At 42.7% G+C, this 24,878-nt stretch overlaps 1 protein-coding gene across 2 annotated transcripts; it reads left to right on the plus strand.

The window, feature by feature from the left end:
- The first annotated feature begins 4 nt into the window (after window positions 1-4).
- Window positions 5-24,643, plus strand: msto1 (misato mitochondrial distribution and morphology regulator 1). 2 transcript variants are annotated; one of them, XM_079828918.1, is made up of 14 exons: window positions 5-225; window positions 2,390-2,519; window positions 4,791-4,860; window positions 4,952-5,027; window positions 5,111-5,174; window positions 6,605-6,770; window positions 10,096-10,210; window positions 11,653-11,787; window positions 11,883-12,035; window positions 13,688-13,819; window positions 16,157-16,341; window positions 21,960-22,064; window positions 22,148-22,260; window positions 23,764-24,643. In XM_079828918.1, exons 1-14 carry the CDS (start codon window positions 142-144, stop codon window positions 24,009-24,011), a joined length of 1,776 nt encoding a protein of 591 aa, XP_079685044.1. In that variant the 5' UTR covers window positions 5-141; the 3' UTR covers window positions 24,012-24,643. The 2 variants fall into 2 exon arrangements, with proteins under 2 accessions (XP_079685044.1, XP_079685043.1); XM_079828917.1 differs by having other exon boundaries at window positions 21-225; window positions 4,952-5,033; window positions 23,764-24,642.
- Window positions 24,644-24,878: the final 235 nt, after the last annotated feature.

Below are 24,878 nucleotides of genomic sequence, written 5' to 3' on the forward strand. Positions count from 1 at the left end.
AATCACGGCGGAGGCCTGTCAGAGGGACGCGGAAGTTAGTGTGTACTCGCTAACAGTGTGTTTTCCGAGCACATCATGAGAAATATCATGTTCATTTTCACTAAACTAATGATGAAGATGTTTTAATATCTAGCGGGCGTCATGAGCGGCATGTGCAGGGAGGTAGTCACTCTCCAGCTGGGACATTATTCCAACTTTGTCGGGACGCATTGGTGGAATTTACAGGTGAGTTTGTTTAATAGCGAATACATTAAATTTTAAAAGAAGAATGACTGGTAAACATATATAGGGACTGGGTTTCTACCATTGGTTACTACAGCTAGAGTGCAGTAAAATTGTGGGAAATGTCTAAAACACAATGAAGTTTGAAGTAGATGATGCATTAATGTATGATTTTACAGCACAAATATGTAAACATGGTCATTATTCAGTACCCTGATTTAAAGGATTAGTTCACTTTTAAATAAACTTTTGCTGATCATTTACTCACCCCCATGTCATCCAAGATGTCCTTGTCTTTCTTTCTGCAGTCGAAAAGAAATGAAGGTTTTGGATGAAAACAGTCCAGGGTTTTTCTCCATATAATGGACTTCAATGGGCTCCAAACGGTTCAAGGTCCAAATGACAGTTTCAGTACAGCTTTAAACGACACCAGATGATGAATAAGGGTCTTATCTAGCCAAACCATCAGTTTCTGAGAGAAACCCAGCAGTATTTATGATATTATTTTGCCTCTTAAAAGACGAACGCGATCATCTCTGAGCTCCGCCATAACTTCCGGCAAGTAAGGTCAAATTAGATTGTGGTCATAGATATATCGATAGTAGATGCCTCATTCTACTGATCCGTGCATTCGCTAACGAGGCATCTACGTATACATCTATGACCACAATCTAATTTGACCTCACTTGCCGGAAGTTATGGCTGAAGTCCATTATATGGAGAAAAACCCTGGACCGTTTTCATCCAAAACCTTCATTTCTTTTCGACTGCAGAAAGAAAGACATGGACATCTTGGATGACATGGGGGTGAGAAAATTATCAGCAAAAGTTTATTTAAAAGTGAACTAATCCTTTAATGCTAGACTAGGCCATGTTATTCTGGTTGAAACTCTCTTCACATCCTAACAGCAGTTACTGTGGAAGTCTCAGGACAAATACAAATCTGTCCAATCGTTGCATTCGGCCCGAGCGGGCACTGATAGGATGTCCTGTCAAAATCAGTTCATTTTAACAGCAAATTTTGATTTAGTTTTAGTCAGTCTTTTGACTAAAATGCCATTTAGTTTTAGTCATATTTTAGTCTCCTGAATTGTTTTTAGTTTTAGTCTAGTTTTATTCGACTAAACATCATAAGATTTTAGTCGACTAAATCTACAGTAGATTCAGTCTCCTAAAATCTAATGAGTTTAGCTAAATTTTAATACATTAAGCATTTAAGCCTTACATAACCGACTGTCACTTGAACTGACATTTTGACATCATTTTGTTTTTGACATTAAAAATACACGAAAGAGCTCAATTCACTTTTTTTAAAAACATCTATATAGTTTTTATAACTTTGTATTTCTGTTTTAGTCAGTATATCATGTTAAGCTAAAGCTTCAAATAAGTTTGTTTATTTTATTTTTTTATTTCAGTTAACATTTATTTAATTTCAAGTAATGACGTTTCTTTTTAAATGGTTTTAGTGAACTATTATAACCCTGATACTTTATTGAATATGTGTCAAATACTGGTCTTTACTCCTGACTATGAATTAAATGGGAATTAAATTAAATACAGTTTATTGTGTAACCAAAAACGCATATATAATGCGTGACTTTTAATTATAAACAAGCTGTAAATACACCGGGACTCTTATTTTGAAATGTCTGCGCCTCTATTGCAGTAGCAGGAGCTCATTCAAGTTCAGGAGATAAAATATACATTGATACAACCGTCTAAAACACATTACTATATAAACATCGGAAAGTAAACATTGTCATTATTCATCAGCATTAGTTCATAAACAATAGCCTGGCATAAATGTGCGTTAATGTTCATTGATCGTGAGCCGCTCTGGAGCTGGATTGGGGATGCGTGGATTTTTCGTCTCGTTTTTATTTGTTGACGAAAATGACAGTTAATTTTCGTTATAGTTTTGTCATCCAACACTAGTTTTTATTTAGTTATCGTCTCGTTTTCGTCAGTGAAAAAAGGTTGTTGACGAAAATTATTCGTCAACGAATTTAACACTGGTCAAAATACACCTTGGAGGAGGCGTGGCTTTAGAGAGCCTCTCTGAAATTCTCAAAATGGACTATTCTTATTTCATTATTTATGATGGTGGCTTTAATACAGTCTCTGCCCTAGTAAAGCGTGTGTGTGTGTGTGTGTGTGTGTGTAGGATGCGGGTCTGGTCTATGACGCGGTGGTGCCGGCGGGAGAGCTGCAGAGTGATGTGTTGTTCAGAGAGGGCCGCACGCTGGCCGGACACACCACATACACCCCCAGACTCATCGCCATGGACCTCAAAGGTACGACACGCCCACCTTTTGAGCGGACCCAAAAACATGTGCATGTCTCTTTAAATGCAAATTGATCTGCTGCTCCGCCCCCTGTCCAGAAGAGGGTGGGGCCTGTACAGCTCGTGCCTCGGATACTCTGCCAAAAACCAAAACATTGTTTGGTTTTGATGATCATCTCTATCAGCTCACGATTTTGCGATTTATAGATTATCACGACAGAATATGCTAATCAGTCACATAAACTCATCAACTATCCTTTCCATCTCGTTCTACATGTTTTCTCTTCTTCTGGAGTCTCTCCATCATTGCCCGACTCCGGTTTGATCATAAAAGGCTGAACAGTTTCTGTCATGTTCAGTGTGTGTGTGTGTGTGTGTGTGTGTGTGTGTGTGTGTGTGTGTGAGGTGATCAGAGCTGCTAATGTGAGCTCTTGAAGCTCCGCCCTCTTCCCGAAAACTCATTTGCATTTAAAGGGACACACACAAAAACAGCGCCCTCAAAAAGTGACCATTTTAACATGCTATAAAAACGATCTGTGGGGTATTTTGAGCTAAAACGTCACACACACACTCTGGGGACATCAGATAGGACCCCTTTAATTATGTTTTTGCATTTTGATGATGACATTTGCTGTGTTTCCATCCACCTATTTTATGCAGATATTGGGATATCGCATAAAAACACTGGATGTATACAGCGTTTAAATTCTAGAAATGTGCAAAAAAAAAACATATGTACTCAGATGAGGCGAATACATTTTTTTGGATGGGAACACGTTTACTGAATAAATCCCTCAAACGCTCATGTGACTGCCTCAGCGGAGGCTGTGATTGGATAACTGGCCTACCCAGCGGACCAATGGCGTCGCAGCATCTCAGATGTTGGTTTGGTGGCTCTGAAATTCCCGAGTCAAAGTCTGTGTTCAGAATGATTGGGTTTAATTCCTCCAGAAGTGTGTGTGTGTGTGTGTGTATATGTATTCCTCCAGAAGCGTCTGTGTGTGTGTGTGTGTATTCCTCCAGAAGCGTCTGTGTGTGTGTGTGTGTATTCCTCCAGAAGCGTCTGTGTGTGTGTGTGTGTGTGTGTGTGTGTGTGTATTCCTCCAGAAGCGTCTGTGTGTGTGTGTGTGTGTGTGTGTGTATTCCTCCAGAAGCGCGTGTGTGTGTGTGTGTGTGTGTGTATTCCTCCAGAAGCGTCTGTGTGTGTGTGTGTGTATTCCTCCAGAAGCGCGTTTGTGTGTGTGTGTGTATTCCTCCAGAAGCGTCTGTGTGTGTGTGTGTGTGTGTGTGTGTGTATTCCTCCAGAAGCGCGTGTGTGTGTGTGTATTCCTCCAGAAGCGTCTGTGTGTGTGTGTGTGTGTGTGTGTGTGTGTGTATTCCTCCAGAAGCGCGTGTGTGTGTCCTCCAGAAGCGTCTGTGTGTGTGTGTGTATTCCTCCAGAAGCGCGTGTGTGTGTCCTCCAGAAGCGTCTCACATGATTTGTGTTCCCAAACACTAGCATCCCAATGCAAGAGAACATGACAGCGTTTAGTGTGTGTGTGTGTGTGTGTGTGTGTGTGTTACACCTGACGCTCTGAGACGACACTCATTTATGATGCGTGTGTGTGTGTGTGTGTGTGTGTTACACCTGGACTCCTTGACTTATTCCTCTCTTGTAAGTCGCTTTAGTTAACGTTCACATACACATTTATCAAAGTAATACTAGCTATGATGGTTGGTGTATTTTATGAATGCAGTATTGTGTTGTGTTGTTGATGTGTGTAATGTGTGTGTTGTTGATGTGTGTGATGTGTGTGTTGTTGATGTGTATGTTGTTCATGTGTGTGATGTGTGTGTGTTGTTGATGTGTGTGTTGTTGATGTGTGTGATGTCTGGGTTGTTGATGTGTGTGTGTTGTTGATGTGTGTGATGTGTGTGTTGTTGATGTGTGTGATGTCTGGGTTGTTGATGTGTGTGTGTGATGTGTGTGTTGTTGATGTGTGTGATGTCTGGGTTGTTGATGTATGTGTGTGATGTGTGTGTTGTTGATGTGTGTGATGTCTGGGTTGTTGATGTGTGTGTGTTGTTGATGTGTGTGATGTGTGTGTTGTTGATGTGTGTGATGTCTGGGTTGTTGATGTGTGTGATGTGTGTGTTGTTGATGTGTGTGATGTGTGTGTTGTTGATGTGTGTGATGTGTGTGTTGTTGATGTGTGTGATGTGTGTGTTGTTGATGTGTGTGATGTGTGTGTGTGTGTGTGTGTGTTGTTGATGTGTGTGTTGTGTGTGTTGATATCTTCAGGAAGTCTTCAGACGCTGAGGAAGCAGGGCAGTCTGTACGACACAGAGAACGAGAACACCACCTTCACATGGTACAACACAGCTTTATGTTTCTGTGTGTGTTTCTACTCTGATGTGTTGATTATGGGCTGTAATTCAGAGCTGTGTTTTCTCCACTCGTAGGGAAGGAGAGATCATGACCCATAAAGAAAGTCCTCCCACCAAAAACCCTTTCCTGCAGGATCTGGACAATCTGGATGTGAGTGTGAGTGCATTAATGAGGGATTCTGAACGCAAGAGTGACACTTCTGAAGGTGTGTGTGTGTGTGTGTGTGTGTCTAGACGGCAGGTTTACTGGCAGATCCAGGTTACACGTGTCCTTCCTCTGCGCTGGATCGTGGCTCAGGTGTGTATGAACTCAGAATGAGCCGTTTCAAGCCTGAAGTTGTGTTTCTGCTCTGAGTGTGAACATCCATGCCTTCGACAGATTGTGTATCTAAAGCCACTAATGTTAAATGTGTGTGTGTGTGTGTGTGTGTGTGTTATCAGTTCATGCATTCACTGGGGGTCAAACCCATGATCTTGACACAGGGTTATTAGCTTTAACTAAAACCATCATCGTTACGTGAAACTAAATAAATGCTAACTGGAAAAAATGTAATAAAACTTATAAAAATAAAAAAGTTAGTTGCAACATTTCTCATTTTCGTTTAAAAAAAATTAATTAATAACACATATTAAAAAAACTAATACAAAAATGACAAAAACACAACAAAATGTCTAAAACTAACAACAATTATAGTGAAAATATACAAATTAAATAGCTCTAAAAGTATTATAATAACTAAAACTAATAAATCTAATTAATAAAAAACTACTGACATTTAAAGAAAATAAAACTAGTTAATATGACAAAAAAAACACATTTTCTTAAACATTAACTAAAATTATAGTGAAAACTGACAATATAAAAATAAAATTGAATTCAAACTTGTACTAAAATAACTGAAACTAATAAAATTTATTAGACATCAAATGAAACTAATAAAAATGACAAAAACACAACTAAAATTATAGTAAAAAACTGAAAATATATCATATTTAATTCAAACTTGAAGTACTAAAATAACCGAAACAAATCAAATTAATTTAACTAATAAAAAAAGGACAAAAACACAACAAAATATCTAAAACGAACTAAAATTATAGTGAAAACAGACCAATTAAATTCAACCTTAAGCACTAAAATAACCCAAACTAATAAATCAAATTAATAAAAACTATACTGACATTAAAAAAAGAAATAAAACTAATAAAAACATACAATTTCTAACTAAAATTATAGGGAAAACAGAATAAAAATAAAATCTAATTCAAACTTTAAGTACTAAAATAACAAAAATAATAAAATTGATTAGACATCGAATAAAACTAATAAAAACAAACAAACACACAACAAAATTACTAAAACAAACTAAAGCTATAGTGTAAACAGACAATATAACAATCAAATCTCAATCTAAATATTTCCATAAACTATAATATAATAATCAATGCTACTAAAATAACACTGACAGGAATGATGACTTCATGTTATTCTAAAGAAAAACATCATTGGCCTTTTATTCTTTTCTTTATTAAAATGTAATAACCTCTGAAGTGACTTCCCTGTGAGCTGACATCATCAATCCCTCTTATTATTGCCATCTAACCGAAAAAATAACTCTCATCCTACATTTTCTTTGCTTATTAAATATCCCACTTATATATGATTACCAAAGGGATGAAAATGTTCTGCATGTTTATTGGTTGAGAATAGTGTTTATTTTCCTGAAGTGAGCGGCGCAGGAGCGAGTGTTGCCATGGAGACGGTGAACAGCAGTCTGGAGCGGATCCAGAGATCCTATAGGCTGGAGGGAAGCGTGAGGGTGTGGTCAGATTTCCTGAGGATCCATCTTCATCCTCGCACCATCTCCGTCATTAACCAGTACAACCACGACGGGTGAGCAATGCAGTGATGCTTTCAGTAACTCTTCAGCAGATGTTATATTGATTGTTTTAGTTTAATATAGGTCTTCTACAAAAACAACAAGGGAAAATGAGAAATCTTTCATACATAAGATATATAAAAAATATATAAAAAAGCATCTTGCAGATTTTCCCGTTATTCCCGTTAATTCTCATGGAAAGTTTCCAACTTCCTGGAATTATTCTCCTATTATGCCCCTTTTTACCAGATGTAAGGTAAGTCTCTGATGTCCCCAGAGTGTGTGTGAAGTTTCAGCGCAAATACCCCACGGATCATTTTTATAGCATGTTAAAATTGTCACTTTTTGAGGGTGAGCAAAAACTATTTTTGTGTGTGTCTCTTTAAATGCAAATGAGCTGCTGCTCCCTGCCCCCTTTCAGTAAGAGGGCGGAGCTTCAAGAGCTTGTGTTAGCAGCTCCGATTACCTCACACACACACACACACACACACACACACACCTGAACATGACAGAAACTGATCAGCCTTTTATGATCAAACCGGAATCGGACAATGCTTTGGGCGGTGGACAGGGGTCAGCATGGGCACCCTGACTGCCGGTTCTCCACTGGTCCTCCATGACCCTGTGGCCGGTTCTCCACTGGTCCTCCATGACCCTGTGGCCGGTTCTCCACTGGTCCTCCATGACCCTGTGGCCGGTTCTCCACTGGTCCTTCATGACCCTGTGGCCGGTTCTCCACTGGTCCTCCATCACCCTGTGGCCGGTTCTCCACTGGTCCTCCATGACCCTGTGGCCGGTTCTCCACTGGTCCTTCATGACCCTGTGGCCGGTTCTCCACTGGTCCTTCATGACCCTGTGGCCGGTTCTCCACTGGTCCTCCATGACCCTGTGGCCGGTTCTCCACTGGTCCTTCATGACCCTGTGGCCGGTTCTCCACTGGTCCTTCATGACCCTGTGGCCGGTTCTCCACTGGTCCTCCATGACCCTGTGGCCGGTTCTCCACTGGTCCTTCATGACCCTGTGGCCGGTTCTCCACTGGTCCTTCATGACCCTGTGGCCGGTTCTCCACTGGTCCTCCATGACCCTGTGGCCGGTTCTCCACTGGTCCTCCATGACCCTGTGGCCGGTTCTCCACTGGTCCTTCATGACCCTGTGGCCGGTTCTCCACTGGTCCTTCATGACCCTGTGGCCGGTTCTCCACTGGTCCTTCATGACCCTGTGGCCGGTTCTCCACTGGTCCTCCATGACCCTGTGGCCGGTTCTCCACTGGTCCTCCATGACCCTGTGGCCGGTTCTCCACTGGTCCTCCATGACCCTGTGGCCGGTTCTCCACTGGTCCTTCATGACCCTGTGGCCGGTTCTCCACTGGTCCTCCATGACCCTGTGGCCGGTTCTCCACTGGTCCTTCATGACCCTGTGGCCGGTTCTCCACTGGTCCTTCATGACCCTGTGGCCGGTTCTCCACTGGTCCTTCATGACCCTGTGGCCGGTTCTCCACTGGTCCTCCATGACCCTGTGGCCGGTTCTCCACTGGTCCTCCATGACCCTGTGGCCGGTTCTCCACTGGTCCTCCATGACCCTGTGGCCGGTTCTCCACTGGTCCTCCATGACCCTGTGGCCGGTTCTCCACTGGTCCTCCATGACCCTGTGGCCGGTTCTCCACTGGTCCTCCATGACCCTGTGGCCGGTTCTCCACTGGTCCTCCATGACCCTGTGGCCGGTTCTCCACTGGTCCTCCATGACCCTGTGGCCGGTTCTCCACTGGTCCTTCATGACCCTGTGGCCGGTTCTCCACTGGTCCTCCATGACCCTGTGGCCGGTTCTCCACTGGTCCTCCATGACCCTGTGGCCCGTTCTCCACTGGTCCTCCATGACCCTGTGGCCGGTTCTCCACTGGTCCTTCATGACCCTGTGGCCGGTTCTCCACTGGTCCTCCATGACCCTGTGGCCGGTTCTCCACTGGTCCTTCATGACCCTGTGGCCGGTTCTCCACTGGTCCTCCATGACCCTGTGGCCGGTTCTCCACTGGTCCTCCATGACCCTGTGGCCGGTTCTCCACTGGTCCTTCATGACCCTGTGGCCGGTTCTCCACTGGTCCTTCATGACCCTGTGGCCGGTTCTCCACTGGTCCTTCATGACCCTGTGGCCGGTTCTCCACTGGTCCTCCATGACCCTGTGGCCGGTTCTCCACTGGTCCTTCATGACCCTGTGGCCGGTTCTCCACTGGTCCTCCATGACCCTGTGGCCGGTTCTCCACTGGTCCTTCATGACCCTGTGGCCGGTTCTCCACTGGTCCTCCATGACCCTGTGGCCGGTTCTCCACTGGTCCTTCATGACCCTGTGGCCGGTTCTCCACTGGTCCTTCATGACCCTGTGGCTGGTTCTCTACTGGTCCTGGTCCTCCATGACCCTGTGGCCGGTTCTCCACTGGTCTTCCATGACCCTGTGGCCGGTTCTCCACTGGTCCTCCATGACCCTGTGGCCGGTTCTCTACTGGTCCTCCATGACCCTGTGGCCGGTTCTCTACTGGTCCTGGTCCTCCATGACCCTGTGGCCGGTTCTCCACTGGTCCTCCATGACCCTGTGGCCGGTTCTCTACTGGTCCTGGTCCTCCATGACCCTGTGGCCGGTTCTCCACTGGTCCTCCATGACCCTGTGGCCGGTTCTCCACTGGTCCTTCATGACCCTGTGGCCGGTTCTCCACTGGTCCTTCATGACCCTGTGGCCGGTTCTCCACTGGTCCTCCATGACCCTGTGGCCGGTTCTCCACTGGTCCTCCATGACCCTGTGGCCGGTTCTCCACTGGTCCTTCATGACCCTGTGGCCGGTTCTCCACTGGTCCTTCATGACCCTGTGGCCGGTTCTCCACTGGTCCTCCATGACCCTGTGGCCGGTTCTCCACTGGTCCTCCACTTTTGATAGAGACTGACCACTGCAGACCGGGAACAGCCCACAAGAGCTGCAGTTTTGGAGATGTTCTGACCCAGTCGTCTAGCCGTCACAATCTGGCCCTTGTCAAACTCGCTCAAATCCTTACGCTTGCCCATTTTTCCTGCTGTTATTCACTTCTTCACCTGGTCATAAAGTTATGCCTGATCGGTGTATATTATATATAAACTCCGACATGCCGAAGTGGCTAGTAGGAGGGACTGTGTCACACACCACTGCGTGTGTTAATGTCAAGCCCTGGTGATGTCACTGTGTTTATTGTGTGTGTGTGTGTGTGTGTGTGTGTGTGTGTGTGTGTGTGTGTGTGTGTGTGTGTGTGTGTGTGTGTGTGTGTGTGTGTGTGTGTGTGTGTGTGTGTGTGTGTGTGTGTGTGTGTGTGTGTGTCGTCAGTGAATCCGAGCGTCTGGAAGCGTTTGGCCAGGGGGAGGCGCTCTTACAGGGTCCAGTGCTGGAGGATCTGGAGGATCGGCTGCACTTCTTCGTGGAAGAGTGTGACTATCTGCAGGTAACACATGACCAACATCACATGACCAACATCACATGACCAACATCACATGACCAACATCACATGACCAACATCACATGATCACATGACCAACATCACATGACCAACATCACATGACCAACATCACATGACCAACATCACATGACCAACATCACATGACCAACACCTGTCTGACATTTTAAGCTTGTCTTTAGGTCTCCCTGCAGTCGATAATTGTATCCCTAAAACTCATCTTTGATCACCAAAATGACATATTTAAATGTTTTTTCTATCTTAAAATAGTTATTTTATTAGTATCTTTGCTCAATAGTATTTATTTGTGCTGCTGCTTGTCTTTAAATTATTTGTTCTTATTATTTTCTTTATTTTTATTTGACAATAGTCCTTTTTTCCTGAACATAGCAAATACTGAACCGCAGAATATATATATGTTTCAGAATATATTAGGCTACTGTTGTAGCCTACAGTAGATTTAACATTGTCTCTATGTAATAATAATTTGTCTCAACTAATAATAATAAAAATTATGCCTAGATGGTTGATTATTTTTCACTTGATCTTTTTTATAAACAATGTTTACTTGTAAACAGCATACAGCCTTTAAATGTTTATGTATTATTTACTTATAATGATTATCATCATAAATAATAAACTTATTGAATTGAATTGAATTTTTTTAAATACTTAAATAAAAAAAAATTTTAAAAAAATTGTGGTACCAAACAGATCTGGCACGCATCTCCCTGTATCATTGCGTGATACTTTTGTATAATTTTGTAAAGTTTTAGCCTGGATTATATGGATAAGTGAGTACAGGACCTTTTTAAAACTTTCTACTTTTTTTTTTGTTAAAGTCTCTGCAGCTAGTGTACTTGAATTTTATTTATCTGCAACATTATGTTATAATTACAGTTTTACACAATAAATGTTCTCAAAACTACATACAACGTTTCTTTCTTTAAAAAAAAAATACATTTAGCAGTTTGGCTTTCCTTAGGGTCTAACCCGTTCTGAAATGGTTCTATAATCATTTTTATATCGCAATATATATCGTTATCGCAAGAGGCTGCAATGTATATCGCAATATGGATTTTAGGCCATATCGCCCATCCCTACTCTTGAGGCTGTATCTCTGCAATGCTTTGACATAATGACCCCAAACTTTGCCTTTGTCATTGTCATCTCACTCTGACCGCACCACATCAATTTCATAACTGCGCCACCTATTGGTCAAAAGTGATAAACCATTAAATCATATTATTAGTGACTGTATATATGATTTTTCATCCATTTTGCCTAAAATCATCTTAAAATGCCTTTAATGGCTCATTGTTGCAGTTGGTCTGACGCTCTCAGCCATGTTGGCTTCTCTGTGCTTGGCCCCGCTAATGGCTAATATAATATAAGTCTCGCGCTCTCTGCTTCTGTTTCCTGCTGCTCAGGGTTTCCAGGTGTTGTGCGACCTTGCTGACGGGTTTTCGGGCTTGGGGTCAAAGGTCACAGAGTTGTTGAAGGACTCTTACGGAGGGCGTGGCATCCTCACCTGGGGCGTGGCACCTGTCAGTCACCCAGACACGGTGAGAGGATTCAGCTTTACAAAATGTAATGCCGCATCTTGAATGAAAAGCATAAGTCTAACCGGTTTCATGTGTTTTGTGTCTCCTGCTGACAGAGCTCGATATTGGACTTGTACCATATGATGAACTGTGCTTTGGGGATGCTCCATATGGCCAATCACAGCTCTTTCTTCTGCCCTTTGACCCTGAGAGGTGGACTGGGCAGACGCCCACCTCCGCCCACAACTTTCCCACTGCTCAACTATGACGTGAGTCGCTTTCATTCATGGACACTGATGCGGAGTTATAGTTCACTAAAACACTTTCATTGCTTAAAATAAATGTTAACTGAAATAAATGACAAATATTGTGAACATTTAACATTGTAATGTCTGTATTATCAGGTCATGCTTTCCCTGGGAATCAAACCTGGGAATGTATTATTGTTAACTTAAACTAAAATCATGAATGACATGTTTGTTACTTGAAATATATATTTAAATATACATTTCATGTCTTATTGAACTTTTCTTGTGTGCATTTGGCAGGGTTATTATTGCAAACTAAGACTGAAAACCATAAAAATAAATGTTTTTGTCACTTGAAACTCAATAAAGTACTAGAAAAATCAAACATATTTATTTCATTTAGTTGCTAAGGCAGCATTTATCATTTACTTTTAACTTAAAGCACTAAAGTTACTAAATCTAAAACTAGCGACGCACTGAAATTCAATAATTAATTACGCTTATTTAATAATCAACACTTAACTTCTACAAACATTTAAATTGCACATAAGGCCGTTTTTATATAAACGTTTTAATAACAGAATTTCTACTCTAATTTGTTTGCGAAACATAAACATTTAAACCACAATAAACTGTAATAACTTGCTTTCATTACAGATTTATTCAAACATGCATTAAACAATGAAGTAAAAATATAATGAATATGTAATCCAGTGCATATATTTAGCAGAGTTCGAGTTATTTTAATGAGTTTATAGACGTTGAATCAGTTTTCTTGAGGTAAATGTGATGTTTATTGAGGTCTTTCCCTGTTGAAACTCATGTGGAGTTGTAATGTACCTTCTGATGTTCATGTTTATCTGGTGCGGTAACTCGTAGTAAAGAGAGAGGAGATTGAAGAGTTCATGCTCTTGTAATAAACACACTCGTAAAAAACCTTTTCGGTCTGAAACTGAACATCGCCGACTCGGCTGAAATTCCGGTGCATGCCTAATAAAAACTATATAGAATTGAAATTTTCATTTTGAAGTGAATCCTTTAACAAATATTAAAATGAATTCAGAATATTAACACTCATCAGTGATGTGTTGATGTATTCAGTATCTCTCTCTCTCCCTCTCTCACACACTCTCACACACACACACACACACACACTCACACACACACACTCTCTCTCCCTCTCTCACACACTCTCACACACACACACACACACACACACACACACACACACACACACACACACACACACACACACACACTCTCTGTCTCTCTCACACACACACACACACACACACACACACTCTCTGTCTCTCTCACACACACACACACACACACACACACACACACACACACACACACACACACACACACTCTCTCTCTCTCTCTCTCTCTCTCTCTCTCTCACACACACACACACACACACACACACACTCTCTCTCTCTCTCTCTCTCTCTCACACACACACACACACACACACACACACACTCTCTCTCTCTCTCTCTCTCTCTCTCTCACACACACACACACACACACACACACACACACACACTCTCTCTCTCTCTCTCTCACACACACACACACACACACACACACACACTCACACACACTCTCTCTCTCTCTCTCTCACACACACACACACACACTCACACACACTCTCTCTCTCTCTCTCTCAGCCGGCGCTGTGGTTCCACTCCGGCTCAGTTCTGGCTCTGGCTCTGGACAGCATGACGGTGTCGTATCGACTGGGCCCGGGCAGCGCTCCGATGTGGCAGCTCTCTGACGCTCTGACCGCCTCGGGGAGGAAGGTCCGTGTGTTGAAAAGAAGTTTGAAATACCTTTGCTGTGATACTATTACTATACTATCCATACTGTAGAAAATAAGTATTGTTTAAATCAGGGCTCTGAACCGGTTCAAGGAACGAAAACGAAAACCGGAAACGAACGAAATTTTAAGAGGAACAAAAACGAAAACGAAATCAAAATCAATTTGAATCGTTCTGAACAGAAACGTTAATTTGAAATGAGCATTAACCGGTTAATAACGTTATTTTATCGTTCTCTTTAATATTTTAATCTGGCAGTGGCCAATCATGAATAGAGTAGTTCAGCATGTGATGTGACGGATCAAGCGTGAGTAAATGTCATCTGTGAATCTACCGTCAGTATGAGCGCATTTACACGCCTCAAGTACATTTCTCCCTCGCTGAGGTCATCAATGAAAGCGCAGGTATTGGAGGACATTATTTTCATATGTTTAAATAAGCAGTGCAGACTTTAAGCTCTAATAGTCTGATTTAGGCTAGTTTGTGGATTTCGTTTAAGCCTGTCCAAGTAGGTTAATAGCATCTATCAAACATTTGTCCTATAGTCTTACAGATTGCCAATACAGGACAGCTCAATGTTTTCTATAGACGGCTGATGCTTCGTATTAAATGGTGTTATATTGCATTAAATGATCAAGCTTTATTAGCTGACTGAGTTTGATTATGGGATGCAGTGTTGCGCAGTGTTTACTTTGAAATTAGCAGTTGACGGTGCATTAATGGTTATCCAGTTTATTTATTCTTTATTCATACATTTTTTAAAACAAGTCGTGTTGAAAAAAAGTTATGTAACGTTACAAAGAATGTTATCACTCTTCTGAAAAGAATAGGCATTAGAGCCACTTTACGCTCCATTAAAACAGGTCAATATTTGTCCCGCTGTTTATGCTTTGTAATTAATGCATGTATTTCTGTTCTGGTTTTAAAAATGTTATGAAATAAATATTCAAGTTTAATTATCATGCGTTATATTATTATTGAGTGAAAATAAGTCTATTTATCCATATTTGTTTAAAGTATAGGCTAAATTAAAATAACGTTATTAACCGGTATTTTTTCAAATCAAACCGTTTTCGGAACAGTAATGTTTATTGAGGAACGCAAAAACGGAAACGCTAAAATATCGATTCTGCTCGGAGTGAACCCATTGATATTTTTTTCCGTTTTTAAGCCCTGACCCCAAGTGAAATATTTTTTCAGCCAAGTACCCCCTAACTAGCTTGACGTTGTCTTACTCAGTTCTAGTCAGAGTATGAGTCTGATCTGCTCCGTTGGGCTGTGATTATGGGGTGTGTTTCAACCCAACCAGGAAAGACCTCAATTGGATAGACCTACAACCAATCAGAGCGACGGAGCGACGCATAACGTTAGTTGTCAAATATCAACAGAACTCAACTGCACTGTGTTGCCAAGTCTGCGGGTTGAAGCGACCCCAATTATGTGATATACAGACCCAGGAATGTGATTTTTAGCTGCCAGCCCTGCCAAAATAACATATTTTACCCCCCAAATGCCTTTTTTTCCCGGAGAACCCCGCTGGAAAGCTATTGGGCTTGTTTTTGGCTAGTTTTGAGGAACGTTAGTAATTGGGCGTGTTTTGTTGTAACTTGGCAACCCTGCTGCACGCACGCTGGAATAATTTAGAAGAAAAAGATGAGTGTAAACGATCTTTGCTGGTGTGGTAAAAAAATAATTTAAGGATACACAGAGTACTTACCAACACGATCATCATTTCTGAGAGAAATAGTGAAGGTGAAGGCATATACGAACAAGTTCTCCGTTTAGGATTAGAACAAATTCACCCAAGCGCCTTTGATGACGTGGATGATTACGTTACTGTTGATCATCTGTCCATCATCGTCTTAAGCCCGCCCTGATGATTTCATTGGTCCGAACAGTTTCTGTGCTGAGAGCAGCTTTATGTGCGCATACTTTGAGTGTGAGCGCAAAATCTGCAGGAATGAGTAAAATTATGCGCAATACGCGCAGACCCAGGGTGAGATTCAAGCCCTGCAACAGCAACAGTATCATCCGGAGCAGATGAACGAGTGAGTGGAGGCGGGTTGTGTGTGACTCGTCTCAAAGAAGGCGGAGCCTCAGAGCCACACCCACCTGTTACATCACCGCCACGGACCAATGGGAGTTTGAAGCTTCAGAAACGTCCCTTTGGCAAGCTATTTCCATGAAAAAACTTCGACCAAAGCCAATCAGAATCAAGACTGTAAAGCGATCAAGCATTTAAAACAGCAAACGACAAAACATCTGTACAAAAGTGTGAATGGTCTTTAGTCTGTAACTTTATGCATCTGTATCTTCCAGGTGGTTTCAGCTTATGGCTCTGTTCCGTTTCCCATGATGCACGGCAGCTGTCTCCCCGAGACTCTAGATGCTTTTGCTGATGCGTTGCCGTGGAAACCCCTGTCAGCGTGTCCTGAGCTCGGCGACGGACGCTGTTTCGGCCAATCAGTGACCCTGAAAGGTTTAGACGGCCAGAGACTAGTCAGGTGAGATAATGTTACATTGTTATATTTGGCTGTAGTTGGTTTGTTATACTGTTATACGTTTCATAAATATCATAATTTTACATTAGCTAATGTTAACTAATGAGACGTAGGCCTGTCACGATAGTCAATAAATCAATTAATCGCACAATAAAAAAATGAGCTCGATAATTTTTCCGGCCGCGATAATTTCCAGTGTCCGTTTTTATATCCATTTTTGCAGAGCGTTACATTATGATCACGCTCTTATACATGTAAATGCTTCTGAGCGCGACTAGACACAAGAGAACGCGCTGTATGTCAATGTCCTGTGTGTGTGTGTGTGTGTGTGTGTGTGTGTGTGTCTCCTGTCTGTGTGTGTGTGTGTGTGTGTGTGTGTGTGTGTGTCTCCTGTCTCTGTGTGTGTGTGTGTGTGTGTGTGTCTCCTGTCTGTGTGTTTGTGTGTGTGTGTGTGTGTGTGTGTGTGTCTCCTGTCTGTGTGTGTGTGTGTCTCCTGTCTGTGTGTGTGTGTGTGTGTGTGTGTGTGTCTCCTGTCTGTGTGTGTGTGTGTGTGTGTGTGTCTCCTGTCTGTGTGTGTGTGTGTGTGTGTGTGTGTGTGTGTGTGTGTGTGTGTGTGTGTGTGTGTGTGTGTGTGTGTGGACTGGTAATCATCACGTTATGGGGACAAAATGTCCCCACAAAGATAGCAATATCCGAAATCCTCATCCTTGTGGGGACATTTTTAGGTCCCCATGAGGAAAACATCTTATAAATCAGACTAAGTGATGTTTTTTGAAAATGTAAAATTGCAGAATGTCTCCTGTGAGGGTTAGGTTTAGGGACAGGGGCAGTGTAGGGGGATAGAATATACGGTATGTACGGTATAAAAACCATTACGCCTATGGAAAGTCCCCATAAAAGATGAAAACACTACATGTGTGTGTGTGTGTGTGTGTGTGTGTGTGTGTGTGTGTGTGTGTGTGTGTGTGTGTGTGTGTGTGTGTGTGTGTGTGTGTGTGTGTGTGTGTGTGTGTGTGTGTGTGTGTGTGTGTGTGTGTGTGTGTGTGTGTGTGTGTGTGTGTGTGTGTGTGTGTGTGTGTGTGTGTGTGTCCTGTGTCTCATGTCAGTTAATCGAGGGACACACACACACACAGACTCTCGTCAGTCTCCTGCTCACATCGAGTTCTCTTTTGCTCTTGAACAAACAATAACAACAACACAGAGAATGTTGAGTATTCTCATATTAAGAGTCTTAAATGAGTGAAATAACGTCTTAAATGAACTTAAAGAGTTGTGAGATAATGAGATGCGCGGCTGTTCTTAAAGTGACAGGAGCACTGATGATGATGTCATTAATGTTCATCACAGAACAGCAGGAACAGAGGAAAGTGTAGCTTTAATGATGATTCATCTATATTTCATTTATTATTTATGCAGTTCAGAAAGGTGTTTGATAACTATAACATTTCTGTATATGTCTAACAGGGAAGCCACAGGTAAATATAACATTTATTATAATGGGTTTATGTAAAGATTGTTTGAAAGTAGTTTTTTTAAAGCCTAATAAATGTTGAGATTGGCAGCTTTCAGTGATACTGTAATATAACGTCATTAATGTTTCATAGAGACTTTATCAGTGATACTGGCCTTCATTCATAAAAACATAACAATACAACACATATTTAAAATATACTGTCAATAAATAGTTTCTACATTAATTTGGAGAGTAACTGAAATTATTACATACATTTACATTTACATTTAGTCATTTAGCAGACGCTTTTATCCAAAGCGACTTACAAATGAGAGCAATAGAAGCAACTACAACAGTCAGAGGCTACAGTATGCAAGTGCTGTAACAAGTCTCAGTTAATCTAACACAGAACACACAGGATTTTTTTTTTTTTTTTTTAAATAAATTAGACAGACAGAAAAATGAATAGAATGTTAAGTGCTATTCTTGATTGGTCAGGTGCTGCTGGAAGAGATGCGTCTTTAGATGTTTTTTGAAAATGGCTACAGACTCGGCTGCTCGAATTGAGATAGGCAGGTCATTCCACCAGGTGGGGGCAGTCCAGGAAAAGGTCCGTGACAGTGATTTCATGCCTCTCTGGTATGGCACCACAAGGCGTCGTTCACTGGTAGAACGCAAACTCCTGGAGGGTGTGTATGTCTGAACAAGCGAGTTAAGGTAAATTGGTGCAGAGCCAGTGGTTGCTTTGAAGGCGAGTACCAGTGCCTTGAATTTGATGCGAGCGGCTATTGGTAGCCAGTGGAGTCTGATGAAGAGAGGCGTGACGTGCGCTCTCTTCGGCTCGTTAAAGATCACTCTCGCCGCTGCATTCTGGATCAGTTGCAAGGGTTTGATAGTGCATGCCGGAAGGCCTGCTAGAAGAGCATTACAGTAGTCCAGTCTGGAGAGAACAAGAGCTTGGACCAAGAGTTGTGTGGTCTGCTCTGATAGGAAGGCTCTAATCTTCCTAATGTTGTATAATGCAAATCTGCAGGACCGGGTTGTTGCAGTAATGTGGTCAGTGAATTTTAGCTGATCATCGATCACAACTCCAAGATTCCTGGCTGTCCTGGACGGAGTTATGGTTGATGATCCTAGCTGAATGGAGAGATTGTGATGAAGTGCTGGGTTGGCTGAGACCACAAGCAGTTCTGTCTTTGCAAGGTTGAGTTGCAGGTGATGCTCCTTCATCCAGGCAGAAATGTCTGTTAGGCAGGCAGCAATACGAACACCAACCGTGGGATCATCTGGTTGAAATGAGAGGTAGAGTTGAGTGTCGTCTGCATAGCAGTGATAGGAAAAGCCATGTTTCTGAATGACCGATCCCAGTGATGACATGTAGATGGAGAAGAGAAGTGGTCCAAGCACTGAGCCCTGTGGAACTCCAGTGGCTAGATGATGTGACTTAGACACTTCACCTCTCCATGACACCCTGAAGGACCTACCTGAGAGGTAAGACTTGAACCACTGGAGAGCAGTTCCTGAGATGCCCATCTTCATGAGAGTTGACAGGAGGATCTGGTGGTTAACTGTGTCAAAAGCAGCAGACAAATCCAGTAAGATAAGTACTGTGGATCTGGAAGCCGCTCTTGCCTGCCTCAGTGCCTCCGTAACCGAGAGCAGGGCAGTCTCAGTTGAGTGGCCGCTTTTGAAGCCTGATTGGTTGATATCCAGGAGGTTGTTCTGTTCAAGAAACGTAGAGAGCTGGTTAAAAACAACTCGCTCGAGTGTCTTTGCAATGAAAGGCAGAAGCGATACCGGTCTGTAGTTTTCTAAAAGTGCTGGGTTCATAGAGTGTTTCTTAAGCAGTGGGGTTACCCGAGCCTGCTTAAATGCTGTGGGGAAAGTCCCGGTGTGAAGAGAGGTGTTGACAATGTGAGTGAGTGCAGGAGTAACAGAAGAAGAAATGGCCTGAAGGAGGTGAGTGGGGATAGGGTCAAGTGGACAGGTAGTGGGGTGGTTGGAAAGGATGAGTTTGGAGACTTCAGCTTCAGAGAGCAGAGAAAAGGAGGGGAGTGTATGTGTTATGGTTGTTGAGATGTGCGTGTCGGTTTGTGGTGCGGAGAATTGGCTGCTGATGGAGGAGGTTTTTTGTGTGAAAAATGATGCAAAGTCATCAGCTGTAAGAGTTGATGAAGGAGGGAGGGGGGGGGACAGAGGAGCGAAGAGAACGTTCTGAAGAGTGCACGAGAGTCAGAGCAGTTGTGTATTTTGTTGTGATAGTATGTAGATTTAGCAGTGGAGACATTAGCAGAGAAAGAAGCGAGAAGAGACTGATACAGGGTCAGGTCAGTAGTGTTACAATATCAAAACATTAAAAACGGATTAATCGTGATTAATTATAGAAAAAAAAATGTTTTTTTTTATGGATTCCCAGCACCACCTAAAACCCAATCATCCTCTGCAGTTTCCAGATGTTTATTCAAGAGCATCTGTTTGTGAACTGACTGAGAGTCCATTACTTTACCTGCGTGAAGTTGCCCCCCCGCCCAACGCAAAACTTCGGCAAAATAGTCTCAATCGTTTGTGCTGGTTTGTGCCGGTAAAAGTGTCGTTTGTGCTGCTTCCGTTTTTTAGTTATTAAAATAATATTAGGGTAGTCATTCTGAGGTCACTCAGCCCCCCCGACCTGCTCCAAGTTCACCTCAAATAGTCTCAATCGTTTGTGCTGGTTTGTGCTGGTTTGTGCCGGTAAAAGGTTAGTTTTTGTGGCTTTCTTTTTTTAACAACACAGAAGTAAATTAGCCTGGTAAGATTCAAACGGCAAACCAAATTACATTAAGTTAAACAGTAGCATATGCTATATATTAAGAGTTGAAAAATGCACAGTAACAGTTAAGTGAATATTCTCTTAACTGTTACTGTGCATTTTTCAACTATTAACAGACATAGCGGATCACAGGATGTGTGGAATATAAAACAAACTCCAAGGTAAGTGTTACTGTATATGTTGTTACGTGAATAACAGTCTTAAAATTTATATTGTCATTAATGCACGCACCATAATCTGTTTGCTAATCTGTTTAGGCCACGTGTGTGTGTGTGTGTGTGTATAGACCTATACAGTAGGCTACCCTTGAAACAACGCTCTTTTCAAGACTCTTAAGCTCACCAAAGGCAGTATTAGTGAAATATTACACTTTAAATTAATAATTATTATTTCTGTGATGTGAACGCTCAATTTTCTGCATCATTACAGTGTTCAATATCGCATGGTCCTTCAGAAATCATAGTAAAATGCTGATTTTGTGCTCAACTATGATAAATTATTATTGAAGCTTGATTATTAAGAATAGTTCTTAATTTTATTGTAAAAACCGTGATACATTTTGTTTTTTACCTTTCTATAAATCAAAGATAAAAGAACAGCATTTACTTGAAATATAAATATTTTTAACAATATAAATGTCTTTGCTGTCTCTTTTGGTTAATTTATTGTGTCCTTTAACTTGCCTAACCTTTGAATGATTGTGTATCATGGTTTCCACCAAAAAATAAAATAAAAAACTAAGCAGCACAACATTGATATTGATAATAATTAATGTTTCTTAAGGTGTCGTCATCGGCTATAATTCAAAGTCCAATATCTAAAAAACGAAAGCAGCACAAACGAAGCTTTTATCGGCACAAACCAGCACAAACAAACGAGGCTATTTGAGGTGAATTTGGAGAATGTGGGGGGCTGAGTGACCTCAGAATGACCTAAAAATGTTTTTTTTTTAATATCTTAAAAACCAAAGCAGCACAAACGAAATTTTTTATGGCACAAACGGAGCACAAACGATTGAGACTATTTTGCCGAAGTTTTGCGTTGGGTGGGGGGGCAACTTCACGCCGGTCATTAACCTTATTGTTTTGTTCATTTATTGTGGATATTTCAAATACTTTCCATGTTCAGTGTTAAATAGTCCTTAAAAATAGTGTATTGATCTTTGAAAAGGTGTTCCTGCATTATTATACCATTATCATTATTTTAGCTGATGGTCTCAGGCGACAATATTATCGTTTATCGCAATCATTTCTTGGCCAATTTCTCGTCCAGCTACATGTGTTATGGTGACAGGCCTAGCGAGACGCTGATGTAAAGTGTTGCTGATTATGCTACAGCTCTGTGTGTTGTTTTCCGCAGTCGTGTTCTCCCCGGCGTGGAGCCGCCCAGTCCTCTGCACTACCAGTGCTCTGGGGAAGATGTGCTGGGGACGTACATCAGGACACATTACCCATCATCCCCTCTGTGAGTGACCGAACCACAGCGCTAACCGGACGGCTCTGAGCCTGCTGTCATTGAGTCCTGTGTGTGTGTGTGTGTGTGTGCAGGGCGGTGCAGCTGCTGTCCAGCCCCAGTAAACTCACCAGTCCGTTCCCACAGATCTTCAGTCCGGCTCTGGGTCCGCAGGGCTTCCTCCCGAGCCAGTCTGCTCCTGCTCACAGTGAGTGCCACCCCATAACCATCAGCTCATGTGCAGCTCAAGCCCAGGATTTACTAAATCTAGATGTTTTTTTTCTGGGTTTTCCTGTTTGAATGTTGATTATTTCCTCATATTCTCCATTGTTGCGGCTCCTCTCTTCCCAGTCTGTCAGTAACGCTCTGTCTCTATGAAGCCCCGCCTTCTGAAAAGCACACTGTGCTCTGATTGGTCAGCTGGAGCAGTGTGTTGGGATTGGTGTTTGGGAAATGCCCCGCCACTTACCATAACCGGCAGTTTCAACACACGACTAACTAACTCAACCAGGCCCCGCCCCTTTATTCTGCATATGAATGATTATAATGAGGAATATTGTGATGTTTTGTCGCCCTTGGCTTGATCAATTGGGTTTTAAAAGACCTTTAATATTCAGTAATATTATTGATTTGACTGAACTGACAGGATCAGAACAGAACATTAAATAAACTCATTTCATAATTGATAAACTTTACACCGTTATTGAACTAAACTGAATCAACACTTGATTTCCATTCGATATTTTGATTCCATGATGACTTTACATGAACACTAAGGGATTAGACGATGATCTTCTCTGTTAAAGGGGACCTATTATGCAATACCTATTAGCACCTATTAGGCCCCGCCCACGACTGCTGATGGACTCCGCCCTATTAGCACAGGCCCCGCCCACGACTGCTGACGGACTCCGCCCTATTAGCACAGGCCCCGCCTACGACTGGACGGACTCCGCCCTATTAGCACAGGCCCGCCTACGACTGGACAGACTCCGCCCTATTAGCATAGACCCCGCCTACGACTGGACGGACTCCGCCCTATTAGCATAGACCCCGCCCACGACTGCTGACGGACTCCGCCCTATTAGCACAGGCCACGACTGCTGACGGACTCCGCCCTATTACCACAGGCCACGACTGCTGACGGACTCCGCCCTATTAGCACAGGCCCCGCCCACGACTGCTGACGGACTCCGCCCTATTAGCACAGGCCCCGCCTACGACTGGACGGACTCCGCCCTATTAGCACAGGCCCGCCTACGACTGGACAGACTCCGCCCTATTAGCATAGACCCCGCCTACGACTGGACGGACTCCGCCCTATTAGCATAGACCCCGCCCACGACTGCTGACGGACTCCGCCCTATTACCACAGGCCACGACTGCTGACGGACTCCGCCCTATTAACACTGGCCCCGCCCACGACTGCTGACGGACTCCGCCCTATTAACACAGGCCACGACTGCTGACGGACTCCGCCCTATTAACACTGGCCCCGCCCACGACTGCTGACAGACTCCGCCCTATTAGCACAGGCCCCGCCCATGCTGAAACTTCACACACTTTCTGGGGACACCAGAGACTTATATTGCATCTTGTGAGAAAGAGCATAACAGGTCCCCTTTTAATGTCACCCGTCTGGTTCCTGGTCTGGTTCTTGTCCTCTCTGTCCGTCCCAGTTTAATCCCAGTTGTGTCCGTGTCTCTCCCAGCTCCCCCTCAGCGGGTCAGTAGTGTCCCGGTCCTGACCTCTCTTCAGTCCAGTCCTGCTGTGGGTGTCCAGCTGTCTGAGCTGCAGAAGGCGTGCGCTGCGCTGGACCTGCGCCGTGTGACCCCCAGCTTCCTCTCTCACGGGCCGGAGCTCGGCGAGCTCAGCGAATCCCTGGAGCAGCTCCGAGACCTCGCCCTCTGCTACCGCCAGGACCACGCCCACTCTTCATCTGAGGAGGAGGACGACTAATGAGCGCTCCTCCATCCTCCCGCTGCATTCACCGCATCTTCCCTCTGGGAATTATGGGATACGAGCTCACTAACCCTTCAAAACCTTTAGACGAAAGACAGAAGAACTGTGAAATGGTGTCTCTATATATGTAAACCTCAGCAAACCTGCTTTTATAGAGCTTAACTGTGTAAGAGTCTTAATTAAAGATTTTTCCTTCATATAAATTATTGCTTTATTATCAAATACGGCTGTTAGACCCTTCAAGAACAAAAACGGTTATTATTCAGAAAGGACATGTACCTTCATTAAATCATTGTTTAATAGAACCATTTTATTTGAGTTTAATGTAATGTTTTTGCTGTATGATCTGATTATGAAGGGAATATACACTTACGAAATTGAAACTAGTTTGTTTGTTTTTTCCATTTGATTTTGAAGTGGAAAAATCTCCTCCTTTGTGTTCAGTAGAACAAAGAAATTCATACAACATGAGGATGAGTAAATGATGACAGAATTTTCATTTTTGGGTGAACTATCCCTTTAAAGGGTTAATTCACCCAAAAATTTGAATTAGACATGTAATGACATAAAGTGCATCTATCCATCATAAAAGTGCATCTGTCCATCATAAAAGTACATCTATCCATCATAAAAGTGCATCTGTCCATCATAAAAGTGTATCTATCCATCATAAAAGTGCATCCATCCATCATAAAAGTGCATCTGTCCATCATAAAAGTGCATCTATCCATCATAAAAGTGCATCTATCCATCATAAAAGTGCATCTGTCCATCATAAAAGAGCATCTGTCCATCATAAAAGTGCATCTATCCATCATAAAAGTACATCTATCCATCATAAAAGTGCATCTATCCATCATAAAA

This window comes from Gobio gobio (assembly GCF_949357685.1).
Source record: "Gobio gobio genome assembly, chromosome: 11".
Classification (NCBI taxonomy): Eukaryota; Metazoa; Chordata; class Actinopteri; order Cypriniformes; family Gobionidae; genus Gobio; species Gobio gobio.